This window comes from Pleurodeles waltl, chromosome 1_1 (genome assembly GCF_031143425.1).
Source record: "Pleurodeles waltl isolate 20211129_DDA chromosome 1_1, aPleWal1.hap1.20221129, whole genome shotgun sequence".
NCBI lineage: Eukaryota > Metazoa > Chordata > Amphibia > Caudata > Salamandridae > Pleurodeles > Pleurodeles waltl.
Genome location: NC_090436.1, coordinates 188,396,199 through 188,419,777, shown reverse-complemented (window position 1 = coordinate 188,419,777; position 23,579 = coordinate 188,396,199). Strand labels below are relative to the sequence as shown.

At 42.5% G+C, this 23,579-nt stretch overlaps 1 protein-coding gene across 2 annotated transcripts in view; it reads left to right on the top strand.

Annotated features, from left to right (window-relative positions):
* Positions 1–23,579, top strand: part of MTMR12 (myotubularin related protein 12) — a 598,822-nt gene that overhangs the window by 293,588 nt on the left and 281,655 nt on the right. For both annotated transcript variants that reach the window (XM_069220461.1, XM_069220466.1), the window contains exon 6: positions 7,665–7,758. In XM_069220461.1, coding sequence (XP_069076562.1) covers positions 7,665–7,758 — 94 coding nt within the window. The remainder of the gene's footprint in view (positions 1–7,664; positions 7,759–23,579) is intronic.

Below are 23,579 nucleotides of genomic sequence, written 5' to 3'. Positions count from 1 at the left end.
TAACACAAAGATCACCTCAGAGATGTCAGTGGATTTGACACCATGCCTGATTCCTGCATTATCTCACCCCCATGTCCTGCCACTGAAGAAAGTTCTTCGTTTTAAATGATCATGCAGCAGAGGACGTCAGAGGTTCGACCTTCAGCTCCCCACCTTGCAGGTCAAAACAATGTCCTGACCAATATAATCCAACTGGGGAAAACCACTACTGAACCCCTACAACCTTTCAGTGAGGCATTCACTGGTACCCACCTAGGTGCCAGGGCCAAACCTTGCTTTAGTCCCTTAATAAGTTTCCAAATTGAAAGGCGCCACAGACCTGCTGCAGTGACCCAACCTTTTTTGTCTCATCATCTTTCTCCTGAGAGCCAGGTAGTGCAAGCTTCCACGAGTCGGACAAATCCCAGTGCTTTCCCGACTACTGTTGTGAGTAAGGTGTCCAAGAGCGCAGGAACCTTTGTGAAGAGGGTATTTTCTTCCACAAGTTTGACCCCTATTCCCTTGCCCTCTAGGATGTGATTGTTCAAGTCCTACCAGGTGTCCCATAAGACTTTCACCCTGTCCTAACCCAACCCATAAAAGACATCCACGATGCTGCCAAATTTACAATGGGTTGTGGCCTGGTTACCACAGATTTTATTGGATAAGGCATTGGCACTAGTATCGCGCTCCATCACTTCAGTTCCTTGCGGTCGACTAGCTTTTCAAGAAGTGTTCATTTGTTCCTTATGGACATGCCCTTATATGGGACTTGCCTCTTTGAGGACAAGGCACATTCCACTCTGGAGCACTTTAAAGAGAGCAGGACTACAGTGCTCTCCTTGGATTTATCTGCCATGCCAGCCAAATCCACCCTACCGTTCCTTTCACAGTTTTGGCAGCAACTTTCCATACCAACAACAACTCTAGTCTCTGCAAGGTGCCCAGCACTTCTGCAACCAAGGCCGTGGTACCCACCACCGACCCTGCAGATGGGGACAGCGCAACAGTCAGTCTACTGCCCAGACTCCGTTAGCATGGAACACAGCCACCCGGTTGGAGGCAGGATCCAATGATTCTCACTTGGTTAAAAGGCAATAAAATTTCACAGGAGGGTCCTGCAACTTGTCCAGAGGCGGTATGCCCTACCCACCTGGCGCTCTGCTGAACTTTCCACCACCCGGAACGACTGAGTGAGGGCATTCTGTCCATCTTACAGAAGGAAGTGCAAGTCGTTTTGGCCAAAGAGGCTATCAAGAGAGTGCATGTGCCAGAAGTGGGTTGTGGCTTTTACTCTTACTTCCTGCAGAAGGACAAATTCAAAATGCTCACTCAGACCCAGGTATTGCCAGCTCTCGATCTAGGAGAATGGATGGTGGAGTTGGATCAAAGGGGTGCCTATTTCCATCTACCCATCCTGTGGGTTCATTGGGGCTATCTGTTGTTTGTCGTGGAAAAAGAGCAGTGCTGTTCTCCCCTTTGGTCTCACTGCGCCCCTTGGGTGTTCGTGAAAAGTGATGGTGGTGGTAGAAGAGCATCTTAAGAAGTCAGGGGGCCCAGTCACCTCCTACCTTGACAACTAGCTGTTGAAGGCTGCTCACCTCAGGCACTTGTCAACCACCTCCAGTCTACTGCAAACATCCGGTCATCTTTGGCGTTCACTGTCAATGTGCCAAAGTCACACCTTACTCTCTCTCAGATGCTCCTCTTCATCTGAGCCATTTTCAACACAGTTCAGTTTTGTGCCTTCTCCCCGGAAAGGTAAGTCCAGGAAATTCAGGTTATCATGCCTATATATGGGATTTTGTCCTGGATTTCTCTGAGGTCGGCTCTCAACTTGCTGTGGTTTATGGCCTCCTGTATCCTGCTGACAGAGCACTAGGTGGCATGTGTGAGCTCTGCAGTGGCATTTGAAGGCTCAGTGGGTCCACCAGTAAGGGGATCTCCAACCACGTTCTGATTTCGGGAAAGACTGCAAAAGACCTGCAGTGATGGTTTCTGGACCCTCTCTCTTCCCCACTCAGAGCTGACAGAGGTGACTGATGGAGACAAGAGTGGGTCCACTATATAGATCAATCAAATGTCTCTAAATAAAGTTCAGCAAAAGTGGCACTGCTCACTACTGGAGTGAAGAATATTTGTCATTGAAACTCGATTTATTTTATTTACCTATCCCAGGTATCACACCCTTCCATGTCATGTACAATTAATCAATAAGTACAATTATACATAAAGACATACAACAATAGTTTTTGTGGAAACATTGTTCATTAACAGATTCATTAACAGACATTGTCATCTATTTCAATTTATAAGTGTCTTCTAGTTACTTGCAGAAATGAGCCCATCTTACAATATCTCCATCAGTTCAACAAACTGGATCCATCCAGAGATATGGCACCAAAGCTAAGTACCACGGGTTCGTAGTTGTTTATATCCTTGGATCTAGACTTGTCATGGGTTGAACAACTCCTTATAATGTAACGGTCAACGTGTTTCGGCCCCTTCCTTCAGGGCCTCCTAAGGACATAGACAAGGATTTTGATAAATACACATTATACATTAAGACAAAATAACATATTTGTACACATAGTTCGTGTTAAGTTACACAACTAATTACACAACATACCAAATTGGTCTAGGATCCACACAACTCTATACACATAGATAGAAACAGCCTCAAAGCATAATAGCACAATTTTTCTTGAAGGAAAGGCTAGAAGGCATAGGTCCATGTGCTGTTAACAGATAAGTGGTCTTTGTTGCAGCAGACTGTGTAATAATAATCCTGACCTGCAAGGCTTTAGAAGCCACCAGTGATGAATCGTGAGAAAAACAAACATTCTTAGTGTCAAACACTTTGTGATGTTCCAATCAACTCACCCGGGTGATAGTGTTCTAAACATCTGTCTGTAAGACAGAACATGAAGCAAGTCTGCCAGGCAGATATTTCTATAAAGTAATAGGAAATAGGAGCAGATGCATCACTTCTGGATTTTAATGGCCATCTGGGAGAGATTCAGATCCGACTTGGGTCTCGGGTGGCCAACCTTCAGGAGGTGAAGGCCATCCTCTTGAGGTTAAAGGCCTTCCTTAGATAACATCCGGTGGACACCCATATGTATTCTCTATATTGTTCTGCACTTTATTTAATATCTGTGGTTAGATTGGCTCTGTATTTGACATTTTCTCTGCATGTACTAACTTAAAGGTTTTCTTGTTTCTAAGCAAAATGAAAAAAGAAGACTTCCTTCCATCTTTCAAGGGTAGGCTGGAACAGGTGCTAATGGCTTCCTATGGGATCCATAATGAATCGGTTTATACAAAATTGGACAGTTGGCTCAGAATGGGCTCAGGCTCTACCAGTTCCTTCTCAGCATTTCCAGCATAAGCGTTGAAGCTTGGGAGTCAAACACTTTTTTTTAGCATCTATGAAGAGCGCCTGGCCATAGGGCTGGGTCTCTATGATCCATGATTGCAATGAGTGTACAGATATTACAAATGTTTGACCTACCTGGGACAACGCCTGATTGGTTGGGGAAGACCAAATGAGGGATGAGTGGCAGCAATCTGGTTTCTGTTAGCTTAGAATTGTTGATTTATGCAAGGTCTGTTAATAATGCTCCCAAAATTGTAGACAAAGTGAAGGCCAGGTAAGAAGGAGGCCTTGTAACCCTAGACCAGTCTGAATGGAACAAGGCCTTGCAATATTCCAGTGGGGTTGTGATGAAGACAGGACACAAATGAATACATTTAAAATTGTTACAAAGGTCATACTAACCGAAGGTTAGCCTAAGGAAGATGATAGGTGTAATCAATATTGATTCATGTGTCCGGGGATGTGGACAGAGAGATCCTTTCATGAATATCTTTTGGTTATGCTCAAAACTAAATAAATTCTGGAAAAAGATCAGGGCTGTGTGGGTGACAATGTGCGATTTTACCTTTGTGCTGGACCCAAAACTTAGGATTGTAGATTATTGTAATGGAACCATTCTTCAACCTTTTGTGTCACTTGTAGTCACCCAGCAGACCCTTGGAACAGTTCCAGTTTGTGTGCATTTGGAGACCTTTGGGTTTGTTTTCTCAGCAGTGCTTTTCCTACTTTTGTCTTTCATCAAATGTGTGTTCTAGGATTGAAATGCTCTGTGGAGTGCGAGTGATGTTCATTTTTATCTAGGGCATTGTCAAGTGGATAGAGATTTTCTTAGGTCTTGCCTCAGACACTACCAAACCTCAATCCCCTTTTTCACTTAAGTGTAAACTTTCCTCGGGCCCCTCATGCAAAAAAAGCAGAAGTCAGACTCTCCACTCCGGAGCTTTGAGTTTCCATCCTGACCCACCTCTAGGGAAATGAGGGAACACTCACGCTTCATGATCTGGAAACAGCTTCCCATTCTATTGTACGTAGCAATAAATTACATATCTGAGGGACATCTCTGGCTGAAAGAAGTAATGCCATATGTTTCTCCCCCTTCCAGATGGTTCCTCCGAGTTAAGTAGTAATTATTTTCACTACAATAGTGACTGTAGGGTGTTTTGGCATTTAAGCACGTAACGCCTATTTGACATGCTAATTTTAACCGTTGGGGGAAGGACATGTCAGCAGAATTGGTTAGATTCTGTTTGTCATTCAGGTAGTGCAAAGTGTACTTCTTAAAAATTACTTTCACTACTGAACTATATTTTTGATTAAAAAGTGCAAATGAACTTTTATGTCAGTGTAGGAAAGTGCCCCTTTTTTACATGGTCGCCCCCTCGTTTTGCCTGGTATTCTATGCAGTTTTGACTGAAAGTGCACTGGTTTCTTGCTAACCAGGTCCTCTGTGCCAGATATCTTGCCCTAGATCTGTGCAGTTGTTCACCAATTGGCAATATCTTTGCCCCCTGTAAGTCCCTAGTAAATGGTACCCTGAGTACCCCTTGGTACATAAAAGGGTTCCAAGGGCTGCATCATGTATTGTGCCACCCTGCGGAACCCCTCACCTAGCACATTGCAGGCTGCTCTGTCTTGGTGCAGCTAAAAGTGAAAACACAACATGGCACACAGCTTGTGTGCCATATCCCCTAACACTGCATGGAATATACTTAAGTCACCCCCTACAGTAGGCCTTGCTGCCCTAAGGCAGGGTGCATTATATTACATGTGATGGCATATCTGAAAGAGCAGATGTGCCCCTGCTATGTCTGTCGATTTTTAGACATAGTGAGTGAACAAGGAAGCCATTTCAAGTACATGTGCTGGACACTGGTCAACACGAGTTCCCCAACTACATTATCGCTTCGCTGAAAATAGGGATTTTTGGTATCAAACATCTCGTATTAATAAATCCTCACTGATGCCAGTATTAATACATGCACCTAGAGGGCACCTTAGAAGTGCCCTCTGAAAACCTACTATCTACCTTATGAGGACTGACTAGTTTAAGCCAGCCTGCCATCACCAGACACTAGTCTGATCTGCCCCCCAAGGGTGAGAGCCTTTGCTCTCAGGGCGGTCATAAACCAAGACTGGTCTGGAAGAGGTGTTTACACACCCAACCTAACAGGATGACCTGCGACTCTGCATTCCAAGGCCGGGGGCTTCAGAGAGGCCCACCACCCATGGTATGCAGATCTGGCTTCACTCATTATGCCGAAGCCACCGTCCACCGCCCTCCCTGGGGCCCATTTGGCACTGGGACAAGTGGGAAATTTTATATTCTGAGAGGTGTGTCCACTCTTCAGGTCAGTCCCTCCCCCAAGGAGAGCTGCCTGATGTGGACACAACCATCGTGGTGTTGGCAGATTTAGGAACTCCGGGACAGGGTTATGCCCACTCCCCATAGGAGGTGTAGTGACCCCAATGGTAAGTAGCCCATTGACTACTACCCTACACTCCCCGAAATACCCCTAAATTGAGTATTTAGGGGAACCTCTGACACCAGGAATGCAGATTTCTACTGACTTACGAAGAAGGAGACCCAGGAGCTGCAAAAGCAAAGCCTGAGGAAGAAGCACCTAACTTGGCCTCAGTCCTGCCAGCCTGTGTGCTTTTCCTGCCGACTTGCACCAAAGCCGACTCGTCCTGCAAGCTGCTATACTTCCGAAAGCCTGGGAGGCCAGCCTACCCACATCATAGATCCAGGAGTTCCCGTGGAGCAGCTTAGCTGCTTCCCTTCATCTTGCAGGTACCCCAAGACAACTTTGAGGACTCCGGACTGCAGAAAACCTGACACAGGAAAGCACTGCTGCATCCATGCTGCCTACCCTGAGTTGAAGTGGACCAACAGTGCCAATGTAGTCCCCCAGCCTGCTAGTGACTTATCGAAGCCCCCTGCAGCCTCTACATGCAGACCCCTAAACCACAAGTGCACCCAGTGGTTAAAAACCTGATACCTTAAGACGCCTCTTTACCCGTCGCCACTGGCCAGTGGAGAAGAGGACCAAAGGTGTTCCTTCGTCCCGAGCATCTCAAGACTTGAACCCTCCTGTTGGTTCTCCCTGATTAGAGTCTGTCCAAGCCTGAACCCTCTTTTTAACCAGACTGATCCCCATTGACTAACATTGGGCACCCAACGCCATACTACACTTCTGCCCTCCAGTGCTGCCCGGCGTGACCTATTGATGTGTTCTTGACCCTTGCCTAATACTTACCTTAAGTCCAGGAGATTGGTCCCATAAGTCGCTGTGCAGTACTTGTTTTTCCTCTAACATTGTAGCTTTTCAGAAATTGCACTATTGACTTTTTAAAACTGTAAAGATCTTTATTACAAAAGGTACTTACCAGATCGTATGGATTCTGGTGCCAAAACATATATAAAGATACTTGTTATGTTTGTAAATTAGTTTGGATCTTATTCTTGAGTCGTGTGTCTCATTTACTGACTGTGTGTGTATTTGCAGATGTATAGCACTTCTCTTTGATAAGCCTAAGGCTTCTCAACCACACTACTCCCTAAAAAGAGCACCTTGAGATTGCTAGAGCAAGCCCCTGTCCACTACTAAGGGAACACCTGGACTCTTTGCCTGATATCTCATTTTGATATATCTCATGTTGATATGCTATATACAGAGCCAGCTTCCTCCAGCTAGTTTTTACTATTTTCGAAGAAAGATTATGAGAATAAACCTTTATTCATAATTAGGATGTCTCATAGGGATAAGCACTTTTACCCACACATTGATAATCAGCTTTAGGAGACTTTGTTATAATGTAAATATATATAGCAGGCCACAAGTGGCATTTAAACTCTGCACCCATGGTGTGTTTCCAGTACCAACATACAGTAGCCTTTTAGAAAATACAGTAGCCCAATATTTTTTATTTTTGTAGGGTAGGAGCACACAGTGCGACACTGATGGAGAGTATCGCTGTGCAGGGTCTTACGGTCCATAGAAGGTAAACAAAAATCTTAAGGGACAACACAGAAAAGGCAACATTGCTGTAATTAATATTAAGAATTGCTGTCAAAACTGTCTGCATGGTCTACCACCCAGTTATTGCTGTCTCAAAATGTACCTTTGCACTAAATGTAAGTTCATAATAATAGATTGCTCTGAAAATAGATCCATTTGAATGTACCTTAAATTACTGTTGTTGTTTAAAGTATTGTAATTCCTGTATGGTTTAATCTCAAGTTAATTTCTCTCTGTATTTTGACACGCATTGTCTTTTTTACATTGACATGTTGATCCTTTCACAGATTGTCAGTGGGATAATTCATCATATTCAGAGCCCTAAACGACTTAAACGTTTATTTTTATTCTCGTATGCAGCTGTTGCTCCTAATTATATAGGTAAGAACTGTTATTTCAGTTTGATTTTTGCTGCTGAGATTCTATAACCTGTTTTGTATCTGCTACTAGAAAAATAATAGTTTATATGTTTGCAAATTAGGTTGTTTATTGCTTGGTGGTTCTCCTACAAGTACCTGATAAAGCTGAACTTTTAGTCCCATTCAGTTGTATCCAAACACATGTAATTCCCTTTTGAGCAGTTGACTGCTCAGACATTGTTTTTGCAGAATAATCGCCACTTTTTTTTTTTTTTTAACAATGTCATAACCTGTAAAGAAAGCGGACAGTACTGCAACTGCATTTGGGTAAGCACTATGTATGTAGTTGGAAGACTTCAGAAATGTATATGCCCGTTTAAATAAAAATTTGCCTCAGTTGCCTATATGTGCTAAAAAAAAAGTGCTATGGTCACGAGTGTAGCAGTTTATCCCTTTAGAAATGGAAAGCAGAAATATTATACACTGAGGGCCTGATTATGACCTTGGCAGAGGGGATTACTCCGTCGCAAATGTAACAGATATCCCGCCCGCTATATTACAAGCTCCATTATATCCTTTGGGACTTGTAACACAGTGGACGGGATATGCGTCACATTTGGGACGGAGTCATCCCTTCCGCCAAGGTTGTAATCAGGCCCTTAGTGTTGAACGCATGGAGGGTCCCCGGCCCACACAGTGTGCTGTGCGTATGTTTCTGAATGAGTAAAAATCTTACTTGGCTTCTATCATTAATTACTTACATAACATTACACATATTTATGTTCTGAAGCATAGGAAGACAGTGATATTCCTTTAATTGCCTGATTGCCCAAGAAGCAAGCTCTAGAAAGTGGAAAGTTAGTAATAATATCACCAGGCCAACCTCCTCCAAATAGCTCTATGATCCCTAATTTGTGTTTGCTAAATACTGGGATAGTATACTTAGTATGACTTAAAATAGACTTTAATGGGATAGTAATATGGCAGAAGAGATATCAGTCACAATTGTGACAGAGTATTCTCCTCCACCAATATCTAAATAAGGCCCTTAATGTCTTCATGAGTATGGAAGATATGTGCCATCTATTGTCAATTACAGATCCAATCAAAGTGACAAGTAATTATCTTGTTTTAAAATACCTACAGAGAACATTAGCAGGTGAAAAGCAATAAGAACCAAGATCACCAGAAAATGAGATCCTAGACACTTTTTTACAAACAATCCTAGACTCAAGTATAATATTTTGTAGCAAAATGATGGAAAAAAAACAAATAATATGAAGCTGATATTTATAAGATGCTTAATTGGACAAATATTATATAATTAAATGGTGACATCCTAAAACAAAAGGTCTGTGTTTAGAAGAAGTAGTAAAACTAGAAAGTTAAATTCAAAGAAAAAGAAAAGTTATTACATTGTTATGAAACATAAAAGAAGAGGGAGAAAAATATTATAAGATGAGAGAAGCGCAGTGGTTGTGAATTATGAAGGTAAGGAGGAAAACAGTAAAGATAAGCCAGGTGGTAACACTGCGACAGAATGAGAACAAAAAGAACATATCTGTTAACTATTGGAAAGGTCCAGATTGCATATGCTATTCAGAGAGAAGCTATATTACAATTTCAACACTTCTGATATTCCCATATTAGGGCATTTCTCTATAGTATTTGTCCTACAGCACCTTTCAACATAATTCTGGTGCACTCCTCCTTGCTCACGCCTGTTTTTTTCTCACTACTTGAATTTCTCTGGCCCCCGTAAGGAAGCTGATTCACGCTAACTGACAAATAACACTGGATCAGATCTACAAACACTGCTGAAAACTAACTGTAGGTGATTTGTTCTCCAGCTCCACCCTCATACTTCTTTCTCAATAAAATCTTCCCAGTGGTTGTACAGTGTGCATAAATGGTGTAGGAAATCTGCCTTTTTCTGCTTGTTCACCCCAGAGGTTTGCTCTATCTGTTTTGCTTTAAACCTCTCTGCAATTTCCCCTACTAACTAGGAGCAAAGAACCTGTGCTCCTCCAGTAAACATGGTTAAATTGGCTTATTTCTAATTGGCACATATAACTTGCCTATACGTCCTTAGTCGATAAGTGCACAGAGGGCTTGGAAGTGTTAGACTGCAGCACTTAGAGTGGCAGAGAAGAGCAGATATATGGCTACAAGCCTACCCTTGTAACCAGACTACTGCAGTGTAAAACATGGAAAGTGACCTGTTGAAATAACTCTTTTTAAAAAGGTAATTTCACAAGGTAGGGTGCATAATATTTAAAAGTGGGACATGTAGTAAATAAATATTACCATAGTAATTTTATTATCTAGTAATATATAATATAGTAATATAGATATATAATATTATATAATAATAATGTAATAGTACCATGGCCATAAGCACTACTTTCACATAGCAGGCTTAGCTATCCCTATTTAGAAAACCAGAGTACTGTTTAAAATACTAATAATGTGTCCCGGGAAAGGGACTGCCTGGAAAAATAGTTAAACTATTTTTAATAGGTATTAAACATCTAATTTAATGGTGAAGTTAGATTTTAAAAACATATTAAGGAAAACTGGGCTTGTAAAATGTGTTACTGTAGATACACCTGCAGTGCATACTACTGCAGTGTTGGGTTGGGCTCGGACGTGTTTAACTTGTTCTTCTTCAAAGAAGATTTCCAGTACAAGGAATAATTGCTCCACCTACTACTGATAATGCTCATGGGCATCGGTTCCATTGTTAGATTTTATTTTTTTTAGCTACCTGGCTTGACCATGTTTAAACAGTGCTGGGATCGACACATCTGAGTGTTTGTCTCTCTTGCCTTCAAACTTTTCCATACCCGTAGTAAAAAAGATAGTCGTCTGCAGATTCTTCCATGATATTGCAACCTTCATCAGGCTCAGTGACCAGACTCGTCTCTGTGACTTCCAGACTTATACCAGAACCATTCCACTAGATGTATCTTGGTGTATCTGACCCTGGTCCATGTCGGTCAGCCTGAAGTTGAACCTTGACCTCAATCTACTCTGCCCCTTGACTATGATTGGGGCTTTACTTTTTCTTGACACAATTTCTGCTTACAACTTTAAATATTCAGTTTTCAGGTTCCCCTTATTGGATATTTTTTAGTTTTACTGTCATTCTGTTTGGTAAATCTTACTCAATTTTTCTAATGTGGTTTGGGATTTTTTTGGTTTGCATTTTGATTTTATACCTATTTTAGGACTGCATAAGTACTTTGTACAGTTTCCTGAGATAAGCCTGGTGCCATAGCTTCTAAAGGTGGGGGCAGGTGGTTGAGCCCAGGTTAGTTTAGTGACTAGAAGGGTTCACCTTGACAAGGTTTGTGATTATATCTTACATTGTGCAGATGCCCACCCCAAATAATAATCCAATTTCTTACAAACACTTTCATAACTCAAACTTCATGTGGCATATTTCAATCATACTTTTCAATCCGTAAAACAACTTTAACTTGTCATGAAGGCATAAAAAGACAATTGATACTGGTTGGAAAAACGAAATCAGACCAGTATGTGATTTAAAATACCCCAAGCAATATCCAATCTTAATAGGGCTGGCAGGGCTCAGCTAAGTTTGTACCATTATCATATCGCTTGGACATTGGCTCCTAAATTTAACTCCTTTGTGATATACTTTATTGTAAATAGGTTCCGTAGACTGAGGTGGACGGAAAACTCTGTCTTCTGTCCACCTTGGTTGCATTCTCAATGCCCTCAAAGGTTTGCCATTCAGTCTTATCAAGTGACTGAAAGCCGTTATCAATTAGGTATGTGGGCATTAAAATCACAAAGAATACAACAGATAGTCCAAAAATGGCTGCTGCAATTTCTCCTTTGATGTTTATGGCAGCCAATCAGATTTTGTTTTTTGATCCACCGGTCCACGGATCCTCCACAGCCTGAAATGTACATAGATTTTGAACCTTAATTTCTCAAAAACTATTGAAAAGATTTACACTAAACTGTAAAATTTGGTGTAATTCCTTTCATCTGTTTTTTTTTTTCTATATCGCAGTTACATTTTTCTGTGGAAAACTGCATGGGAGAACATGTTAGACACTCTGCCCCCATCACACACACACATTTATCTGCCCCTACTTGGTGGATCACCCAAAATCTTTCAAGGAAGGAGCTGAGGTGGATGAGAACTTTTTTTATATTTTTTTAAAGAAAAGGTTTTCTGTAGATATGTCAAATGATCCCAAACAAACCAATAATTTCCTATGGAAAAGTGGTCTGTAACTAGCCAGTGTGCCACTGACTAGTGTATATGTATGTGTAGCTAGATAGATGAATATCAGTTGTAAGCACAAAATATGTGGTAAACACCTATAATGTGAGGTTGACACGTATTGCGTGCAAGGTAAAGACGTGTGGTAATAACTTCGTAGCAGAGGCCTATCTGTGTGGCTGAGAATCCACCAACTAGTGCTACAGTTCAGATTGTCTGCTTGGGTGGAAGGCTTGGAGTAGTGTATAATGGCAATGCATGACAGGTGTGAATTCCTAGTTAATGTTGGGCCCATTATAGCTAGTACTGTGCACTTTGAATCTCATCCTGGGTCTGCTTCTTCTCTTTCCCTGCTGTGGTCTGAGTGACCAGCTGTTTCTCCTGCACCCTAATTTTCCACGTGTTTGACTTGCTGTGATTTCTTCTTGATCATTGCTGTAGAATTGTGATTTATAAGCAAGATAATGACCTACAGCTCCTTGCACCCAGTCTCCCTTAACCAATTCCTAAAATGAGCCAATCACCAGGTCTTATTTGGGCCCCCAGGGTAGTCAGTTTCTCAAAGCAATCTAAGATAAATTTCCACATGGGAATTCCAATGAAACCTTGCCAAGTAGAAAACTGGGTGAAGAGCAATTAAATCTGCAGTTTGGTTGACACTGATTTCCTGCATTAAAGATGCCACAGAAGCACCTATCCGCAATCTCAATAGCCATCTAAAAAAAATTTTACAAATGTTTTGTATGACTGAGATAGTATTGTGGCACAACAGCCTGATTTCATAAATTGTTGTGCCACTGCCTTTTCGTCCATATGTCCAGGCCAAAATTCTAGACATGTCGTTTGATGGCGAGAAGCTATTTGGAAAGCATGTTGACCATGACAGTTTATAAAGGCAGACACTGACACTGCGAGATCAATGGGCACCCTGCAGCAAAGGCATTTCCAGCCTTTCGGGGCAGAGGTAGAGGTCAACGCAGTACCCAACCTCAGTACCAGCAAAGGTTTCAACCTTACACACAGCAAGGACTTCAATCTCAATACTCTGCCCAGTCCTACAGACCAACAAGAGCTTCTTCATATTGCAGACAGCTCATGCAATGAGGTTGCTCAGCAGGATGCAAGTCACAAGATACTAGATGGAGGCAATGATGTGAAGCTGGTTCCTGCCACCTCAGTTCCACAGCAATTTGGCAACCTTCTCCAAATTCTTCGATCACTGAAAGCTCATGTCTTCAGACAGATGCGTGTTAGACATAACCTAACACGGTCATATCCTGTAATTTGTCCATGAGCCTCCCAATCTACCCCCAGGTAAGGCATCTCATCGTAATCAAGCCACTTGAAAAAATAAATGTGATTGCTTATTTATAAGGGATGCAATAGAAGAGGTGCCCTACAGTCAGCGCAATCAGGGCTTCTACTCCAAATTCCTCGTCAAGAAGTCTGGATAATGGAGGTGGTGGACCTGAGACTCTTAAACAAGTTCATCAAAAAGCAGCCCTTCAGGATTTTATCTCTTCAGGAGATTTTGCAGCTGGTGGACACCAGAGACTTCATGTCCTCACCAGATCTACTGGATGCATATTTCCATATTCCGTTGCATTCGAATCACCAACTATGTCTCAGGTTCAAGGTGGCGGGTGCTACTATCAGTTTAATGTTCTCCCTTTCAGATCGGCTCCCAAGGTATTTACAAAATGCATGGTGTCAGTGGTAACTTTTCTGAGACGTTCAGGTCACCAGGTCTTTCTGTACCTGGATGATTGGTTGATAAAGGGTCCCACCTTCCATTCTGCACAAAGGTTGGCACAGGTTTTCTACAGTTGTTCCAATCCTTAGGCCTGAAGCTCAGCAAGGAAAAGTCCTCACTTATTCCTTCCAGAAGGGAGGTGTTTCTAGGAGCAATCATAGACACAAAGTATTCAAAGTCTTCCCAATGGAAGACAGAATATCTTGTTTACAAGCAGTCGTGTAATGCCTCGCTTCAAAAGAGTTCATTTCAGTAAGAGCTTACAAATCCATGTTGGGGATGATGTCATCCTGCATCCAGTTGATTCCTAACTGCCGCCTTTTCATGTGGTCTCTTCAGGAAAATCTTCATGCACAGTGAACTCAATGCCATGGATATTTTGAAGTCAGAATCTCAGTCACTTTAACAATTAAGTTAGCAATGTCCTGGTGGGCTATCGGGGACAGCGTTGCACATGGGCTGTTGTTTCCACCTTTGAGACCAAAAGTGGTGATGACAACGGATTCTTCCCTAGAAGGGTGGGGAGCCCACCTGCAGGACTTAAAGGTTCACGGTAGGTGGTCCAGTCAAGAAGCATTGTCTCACATAAACCTCCTAGAGTTGAAGGCAGGTTTTCTAGGACTTCAGGGTTTTCTGCTGAGAATTTGCAACTCTGCGGTATGGGTGAGAAAACACAATACTACCACAATGTTTTATCTCACCAAGCAAGGAGAGTCAAAATCGCAGGGTCTGTCAGCTGAAGTTCAAGAAATTTGGAAATGGCTGTTGAATAGCCACAACTTGTTGAAAATAGAGCATGTTCCAAGAGTGCAGAACGAATGGGCAGATTCCCCCAGCAGAATGGACAAGCAATGCCATGACTGGGAGATCAAACAGAGTTTTTTGCAGATGGTTTTCCAGCCTTGGAGTTACCCAACTGTAGATCTTTTTGCCACAGCTCTAAAAAAAAAAAAAAAAAAAAGTGCACATTTTTTGTCACCAGATACCCACAACCAGGATCTTGGGGGAACGCCTTCCACTTCACTTGGGTGGGAATTTTTGACTACGAGTTTCCTCCGTTTCTACTCAATCCAAAGATTTAAAAAAAGGGAACCTTGGCATCTCATTCTCATCGCCCTGACGTGCCCAAGACAGTATTGCTTTACCAGGCTGCTTCATCTATCAGAGTGCTCACACATCCGGTTCCCACCAAAGGAGGACCTACTCTTCATGAACAAGGGACTAGTGGTTCATCCACAGATTCAGTCGCTCAATTGTTGGGCTGGTTCATCACAACACTGAATTTGGGGATTTAGGCCTCTCTGACAAATGTGTTGAAATTCTTCAAAAGGCTTGTGTTCCTTCTACAAACAAATGCTACTCTGCACAGTGGAAAAGGTTTTGCTCATGGTGTGTTTCTCAGTTTTGCCATCCATTTTCATCAGCTCCTGAGCAGGTACTCCCTTATCTCCTGCATCACACCAAATCAGGTCTCAAGCATGCTTCCACTAGGGTGTATTTGGCTGCCATTTCTAGGTTTAGACAACGTTCTGGTCAGTTATTCTTGTGGTCCATTAGGCTGGTGAAGGATTTTATGAAAGTTCTGTTCAGCCTCCTCCTTTTCTCTGGCAGCTAAATACACTTTTGTCTCACCTTATGAGATCCCCTTCTGAGCCCACTCACAAGCCTGAATCGAAGTTCCTCTCTTGAAAAGTGGCTTTTCTTTTGGCCATCACATTTGCCAGGCTCAAAAGTGGAATTCAGGCTTTTCCAATTAAAGAGCCTTACCTACAGTTTCAAGAGAGCAGAGCCATCCTGCGCACTAATCCATCATTCATTTCAAAAGTATCAAAAGCTTTTCATTTCAATTAGCCCATCATTTTGACTACTTTCTTCCCAAATCTGTCCTCGCCTGCAGAAAGGGCCTTACATTCTCTGGACGTTAAACGCTGTTCGAAGTTATACTTCCAAAGAACCAAAGACTTCCAAAAGACATGTCGGCTGCTCATTTTCTTCTCAGCTCCAAGGAAGGGTCAAGCATTGTCCAGGGCTAGCATTGCTTGTTGGATCTTAGCAACTATAGCCTATTGTCATGAAAAAGCAGGACATCTGCTTACTGCTAAAGTGAAGGCTCATTCAACCAGGAAAGTTGCAACATCTTCAGCACTTTTTGCGGGGGTGTCACTATCGGACATCTACAGGGTAGCAGTGTGGGTTAATGCCCACACATTCACAAAGCACTACTCCTTGGATGCCTGGAGTAAAGTTATGCTGCTTTTTACTTCAGGTCATTTCTGTTATTATTTTGAAAATGTCCTCGAATGTTTCAATTGTTGTTATTGCTTGCTGTGGTGCTGCTTCTTCACTGCTTGATTATAGTTTCAATGTGATTGGTTTTCCTTTTCTTATTTAAGTGCGTTCATGGTGGGATAGATCGCCTGACCCACCGCCATGATAAGGTTGATACTGCTAGCTAGTCTGATTAAAGCATGTGAATCGAGAAAAGATGCATTACTGGTGAAAAAACAACTTGCTTACCTGTACAATGTGGTTCTCCAGTATTGATATATCCTTTATAGATTCACCTGCGACCCTCCCATCTCTCTGTTCAGGCTTACCATTTCAGACCTCTTATACTTGTGTCGAAATCTGAAGTATGGTGGCTCTGCAGGGGATGAGTGCTACTGGGTCTGAATTCTGATTTGTTGAAGTTTGGGTGTTAAAACAAAGTAAATAAGCTAACAATTGTATTGTTTATTTTACATTGATTAATGCTAGGGTCCTAGCACTGCTTTTAGTACTGTTAATGCAGGATCCCACCATGATGATGGGGAAGATTCAAGCATGTGAATCTATAAAAGAAATCAATACTGGAGAACCACAGTCTACAGGTGAATAACTTGTGTTTTACCTCTGTAGTGTGTTGTGCGTCCACTACCCATCCCACCTGCCCTCCATGGCCAACTTGCTGTTCCTGCTATGCCACCTAGCCCCGGTCCATCATTTTTCCATGTACAGGCCTTTATACCCTCTCTCCTGCCTTGTCTGGTCTGTTGTTGTGCCCCTGCCACCTCCCTCCTGTCCTTCATGGTCTGTTATGCTGCAACTGTCCCTCCTGTCTGTCCGGTAGTCAGACTGCTGCCCTTGCCTCTTTCCTCTCTGCGCTCTGTTGTCCATTTGTATGACCCTATCCCCTCTCTATATTGCTTTCCATGGTCCATTGTGCTGCACTGCTGTTTCACTTTCCCTGTTTGGTGTATTGTGCTGCAGCAACCCCTGACACCTGCCCTGTAAGTTCAGTTTGGTGCCCCTGCCCATCTCCCTCCTGCCCTGTGTTATCCGAGTCCATGTCCCTACCCTATTCCTACTGCCCTCTGTGATCCAGTGTACCATACTTGCCAACGTTTTGAACTTGGAAAGACGGAGATTTTGAAAATAAAACCTAGGGATTTGATTTTCCACATAGACTTACCTTGAAAAAGAGGAAATTTTAGGCAGGAGGTAGATAAAATACAGCAGTTTTGGGCTTAAACACATTGGGTGTCTCCTGCCTGAATCAGGTCTGTTGACATGTATGGTTGTACTACCACTGCCTCTTCCTTCTACCATCAATGGTCTGTTATATTGCCACAGCCTCTCTTGCCTGTCCTGCATGGTTGGTTTGTTGCCCCTGCCCCCTTTTCCCTGCCCTCCATGGTCCATTGTGCTGCCACTGCCCCTCCCACCTGCCCAGCGTGGTCAACTTGTTGCCTCTGCACCCTCATCCCTGCCCTCAATTAATACTGTCCGTGCCCCTGACCTCTGCCTCCCCACAGTATTCTAATGAACAACTAGTTTGCTAACATTCTATATTTATTTCAGAAGTGTTGCATGCCTGATGTAAAAACTGTAATACCTAAAACTTTTCCTTTAGAAATTATACAAATGAGAGGGTCATTCCCATAGAGCAGCAGTTCCCAACCTTTTGACTTCTGTGGACCCCCACTTGATCAGTACTGGAACCCAGGGACCCCCACTGAATCAATACCGGAATCCGGGACCCCACCAATGAGTCATTACTGAAAGCTGGGGACCTAACCTGTTAATATTATTAAATTTTCTAAGCAGTCACGGACCCCCTGAGGAGGCTTTGCGGACCCCCAGGGATCCTCGGACCACAGGTTGGGAACCACAGCCATAGAAATTATGTTAAGTGCTCTAAAAAACTGAAATGAGGACATATTGTCTTGGGTTCTCAAGTAGCAACAAAGCACATTTAAATTATTTGCTACCTTTATGTTTCTTTTATTCAGTTGATCACTTGATTGTATGTTACACTTAGGGGAGAGGATGTGGCATTACGGCCAGAGCTGCAGACTTTGCAACTGGGGAACCAGGTTCAAGATTCGGCATCAGCTTACATCCTGTGATTCTGGGAAAATCACTTAATCTCCCCATACCTAAAACCAAAAGAAATGCGTCCCTGTGTAATGTAACTGGTGCTCATGTAAAGCACTCCAATACCTTCGGGTCAAGTCTGCACTATATAACACTGCACAAAACAAAAAAATCAGTGTTTTGCACACTTCTGTGATTGGGCTATACTGGGGCTGCACTTGGGTGAAATTTGTGCTACATTTGGCTTCTTATTTTTTCTCTGGTGGCCATCTTTGGAGACTTATTTGTTATGAAGCTCCCTAATTTCCTCATTTACTGCAGTATCCTTAGTAGATAATACTTTCAGTTTTCCACTTCGAATCTAGCAAGATGGAATTCAGATGTGCCACACTTTCGGCATAGATTCAGAATGTTAGCACTCTAGTTGTTTATTAGAACACAGTAGTGAAACTGCTGCCCACCAGGGAGGTAACTGGCAGTTTGCTGTTGGTGTTGAAAGTGCATGTTTCAGTTTGCATATCAGAATGTTTTAATGAAATAGAAGAGGAAGATATTTGAGAACTCAATTAAAACATGTCCTAATTTTTCTTTATGCAGCACTAACCATATTTACTATGACAAAATGAACCCCCTTATTGTGTTCCTTTCTAAATTAAATGTTTTACGTTTTACCAGTTTGATTCAATCAAGATGGCTTCAGTTGTGCCACACTTTTATCATAAGTAAGACTGTTAGCACTCTAGTTGTTCTTTAGAACACTCTTGGAGACTGTAGCAGACCACAAGGGAATCAACTGACAGGCTGCTCCTGTTTTACTGAGAATGTCAGATTTCATTCTCATTTGGCTGAGAAAGATAGTGTGAATTTACAGAAAATATGCGCTAATTGTAGCTTCTGACGCACCTTCCATAAAATCATAAGAAAACTGTTTTTTTTCAAACATGAATCATGAAATCCCAGCAGAGGGCTTCTTCACAGGGTAAAAACACCCTAGAATACACCACAATTCCTAAAATTAGTATGGTACCATCAACAAATGATTTATTTAGTAACTACAATATGTTATCATTCTTTATACCTTCTACTTTTTGTGACCCTCAAAACTGGTCATTTACTATATTGCATTTCAATGGGGTTCTATATTAGTCCCAAGATGGCTGCAAGCACTCCCGGGTTGAAGTGCTAGCAACCAGTCAGATCTCACCATGAGACCTGTGCTTAGTCTCCGCTCAGATATACTCATTTCTTTTTCCTTTAATATCTTCAAAGCTCCAGAAGTTTTTTACACCAAATCACAACAAGCACTGGCAAAGCCAATTGGTTTTGCCTATGCAGAATCTATTGGCTTCATCAATGTTTCTTTTATATGTTCCTTATTATTTGAGATGCTGTGCTACATGGCTTAAAGGAAAAACAAATGCTGACGCAGTCAATGTTATTATTATTATTATTATTTTTTTTTTACTTTAAGGCATGTTGCACTGCAGCTCAGCTGTATGGTTATGCATGTGTGGTTATGCATACTAATGACCACACTGAATAAATCATACTTCCAACAATGATAGCTATATCAATAACAAGCAATGAACTATGAATCCATACAAGATATCACTGCATATGATAAATACAAAGAAAATAGCTTGTCAGTGAAAGTGCATGCAGCTACAGAACGTCATGCTTATTTGATGTCTTCACGCAAACATCCAATAAGATGGATATACACACCGCTTTTTTTTCCATCTCATGCTACGAAATGAAAGCCTACACATCGATTAAGAGTCACAGTACATTGAATATGGAAATAAAAATACAAATGAGGTGAACCAGAATTCATACAATACAATTGCAGAGGTATTCTGCCTTCATGTGAAACGGAAAGGGATGATAAAGCATTCCAACAAAATGCCGCTGTAAGTGGGCGCCGGTTTACAAACTGCAGTAATTTAGTTGGATGCCATATCGCATATATATAAGGATTTATGTTTTATGGCAGAAAGTGGCGGCTGTGATCTCAAAATCATACACACAGGTTGTCTCTGACCATCAGTCCCTTTACCTACCGAATAATTTGTTAACAAGGGTAGAAAGAAAATTGATAAACAACTACGAATAAAACAACCTCACTACTACTTAAACGAAAGATGCAAACCAAAGGTTTGTAATCTTAAATTGGGTCAAGTCGGAGGGTTGTTCCGTTATTAATTTGAATATCAGAATAAACTAGATTTTCAGCTTTAAGGACGGAGGCATGAACAAACCCAAAGATGCTGGGTGGAAATTAAAATGAAGAGCTGTGAATAAAAGAAACAAATAATACTGAACATTATGGTTAACTTTAAACACGATTATATAATCACACCATCAATGTAACAAGCAAGGAAGAAAGAAACTGAGCACACAGTGGAAAACATACTGAATGGAGGATATTACTCGAGCTTCCACAAAAAAAATAAAAGTAAAAGAACTAATGATACGTGTTGTGATGTTGGCACACAGGAACCTGGATGCTTCAACTCATGAGACAACCAACCCCTTTCAAATACCATTATGTTTTCAAAATTCAACATATTGGAGAAAAAGTAGAAGACTTATTTATTACAGGGTCCTGCCTCAGGTGCAGCAAGCTATACGAAAACAAAATGTCAAGAGCAACCTAGCATATTCAGTGACTACTGTGCATGTAAACAATCCATCTCACTGTTCATGGTAGAAGGAAGACTGTGTTTACCTTCCAATGCGGGTCAGCCTTCTGTGTGTGTGTGAATGCTCTTGGGTGTTTGATGCTAATCCTACATGAGTGTTTGAGTTGGGAAGACATCATTAAAGGGCATTAGGTATTATTATGCTAGCCGGAGAGACAGGAGTTGCCTGGCTTACTTTGTAATGCGTGATGAGACCCGCACGCTGGAATACATTAGATCTCAGGTTTATGGCAGCGAACAAAGAAGACCGCAAAGAAGAATACGGCTTGTGGCAAAGAAATACGACGGCATTCAGCAAAGAAGAAAGAAAATATTGAAGAAAGAAGGTGGCATGCAGAAAGGAAAGGGAAGTACCTTCAGCGCCGTAGCCAGAGGAAGGACACTGGCCACTGTCCAATGGGAAGTGACCAGAAGAAGTACTTGGTCACGAGGCAACATCACGGCATGGGTGGCAAAGAAGAGAGCAGGAAGTGAAGCAAACGACATGCAGACGATGTGCTGGCCAATCAGAAGCACGTAAATTAGAGCAACATTTGACCAAGCAATGGTAAGTTCAGGTAAGTAAGGGCGATTTCTAAGCCCCTTTTTCCTATTTTTTTTTTTTTTTTTTTTTTTTTTTACAAGAAAAGATCTCACAAGCACAGTACGCAAGCAGGTGAAACCTAAAAAGGGCACTTTCTGGACCAAAAGCTACCTTTCTGCCAAATTTGGTGAAGTTCTGTATAGCAGTTCAGGCTGCAGTTGTGTCCCTTTGGAAACCACCCACTCACTTTTTCTCAGCCCCCGCTTGAAGAATCACCCTGAAACTGTCAACACTGTAGCTGGTCTGTCTGTGGTTGCAGTTTTGAAAATTTGTGAAGATTCATCAAACACAGCAAAGTTATTGGCCAAGCAATAAACACTTTTCCTATGCAGTATGCAAACTCAGCCCTAACTATACCTATTAGCAACTGTATATATATCTGTGTGTGTGTGTGTGTGTGTATATATATATATATATTTATATATATATATATATATATATATATGTTCGATGGCATGTGTAGCTGCAGATACACATGCTGTGCACATCCCGCCATCTGGTGTTGGGCTCGGAGTGTTACAAGTTGTTTTTCTTCGAAGAAGTCTTTTCGAGTCACGAGACCGAGGGACTCCTCCCATTTCGACTCCATTGCGCATGGGCGTCGACTCCATCTTAGATTGTTTTTTTCCGCCATCGGGTTCGGACGTGTTCCTTTTCGCTCCGGGTTTCGGGTCGGAAAGTTAGTTAGAATCTTGGAAAAATCGTCGGTATTGTTTGCGTTCGGTATCGGGTTAGTTACAACAGATTGACACCGAATTAAGAAGAGCTCCGGTAGCCCTTCGGGTTTTTTTTCGATCCCTGTCGGGGCCTGGTCGGCCCGGCCACGTGTCTCTTCAAGGCTGATGGAACGGACCCCATTCCGCTTCTGTCCAGAATGCCATAACAAGTATCCATATACAGATCAACACCTGGTCTGTAACTTGTGTTTGTCACCAGAACACAAGGAAGATACTTGTGAGGCCTGTCGAGCGTTTCGGTCCAGGAAGACACTAAGGGGCCGAAGAAACAAAAGACTGCAAATGGCGTCGGCACCGACAGGACAAGGGCGTTTCGAGGAGGAGGAAGAAACATTCTCCACCCAGGAATCGGACTCGGAGGAGATCGATCCCGAAGAAACGCCGAAAACCTTGAGTAAGACGTCGAAGAAACAGAGAACTCACAAGAAGACCGCTAAAGCCCAGGGGACGCCACCGCCAACAGGCCATGGCTTAACCCGCAAAAATAGGTGACCGTCCATCGGCACCGAAAAAGGGCGAGCTGGTGTCGAAGTCATCCGACCCCGGTCGAGATACCGGCACACAGCAATCTCGGGCCCGAGATAGTGGCTCCGAAAAGATTCGGCATCGAGACAGCGGCACCAAAATGGGTCGGCATCGAGAAGGCATGACGCCGAAAGTAAAAAAGGTTTCGTCCGAGCCGAAAAAGGCAGCCGAAAAGGTTTCGGTACCGAAACATCCGGCCTCGGAACCGAAAAAAAGTTCCTATTCAGAGGAACAAGGACTGTCCTCACAAATGAAGACACACAGATTTGAACAAGAATTAGAGACAATAGAGCCAGATCACACACAAAGGCGGCTCTTTATTCAAAAAGATACGGGGAAGATCAGCACTCTTCCTCCAATCAAAATGAAACGTAAACTTGCCTTCCAAGACAAGGACAAACAGCCACACGCAAAGGTGGCTAAACAAGTAACACCACCACCATCCCCACATCACTCTCCGCCACCATCACCTGTAGCCACTCCACCAATGATGCAATCCCCAACTCATACGGGAATGAGTCAAGATGACCCTGACGCATGGGACCTTTATGACGCACCAGTGTCAGATAATAGCCCTGAATGCTATCCAGCAAGACCATCGCCACCAGAGGATAGTACAGGCTACGCTCAAGTGGTATCAAGAGCTGCAGCATTTCACAATGTCAGCCTCCATTCAGAACCCATTGAAGACGACTTTCTTTTTAATAGACTGTCGTCTACACACAGTCAATATCAAAGTCTTCCGATGGTACCCGGAATGCTCAAACACTCCAAACAAGTGTTTGAAGAGCCTGTCAAGGGGAGAGCCATTACTCCAAGAGTAGATAAAAAATATAAACCGCCACCAACGGACCCAGTGTACATCACACAACAGCTAACACCAGACTCTGTTGTAGTGGGAGCAGCGCGCAAAAGAGCCAACTCAC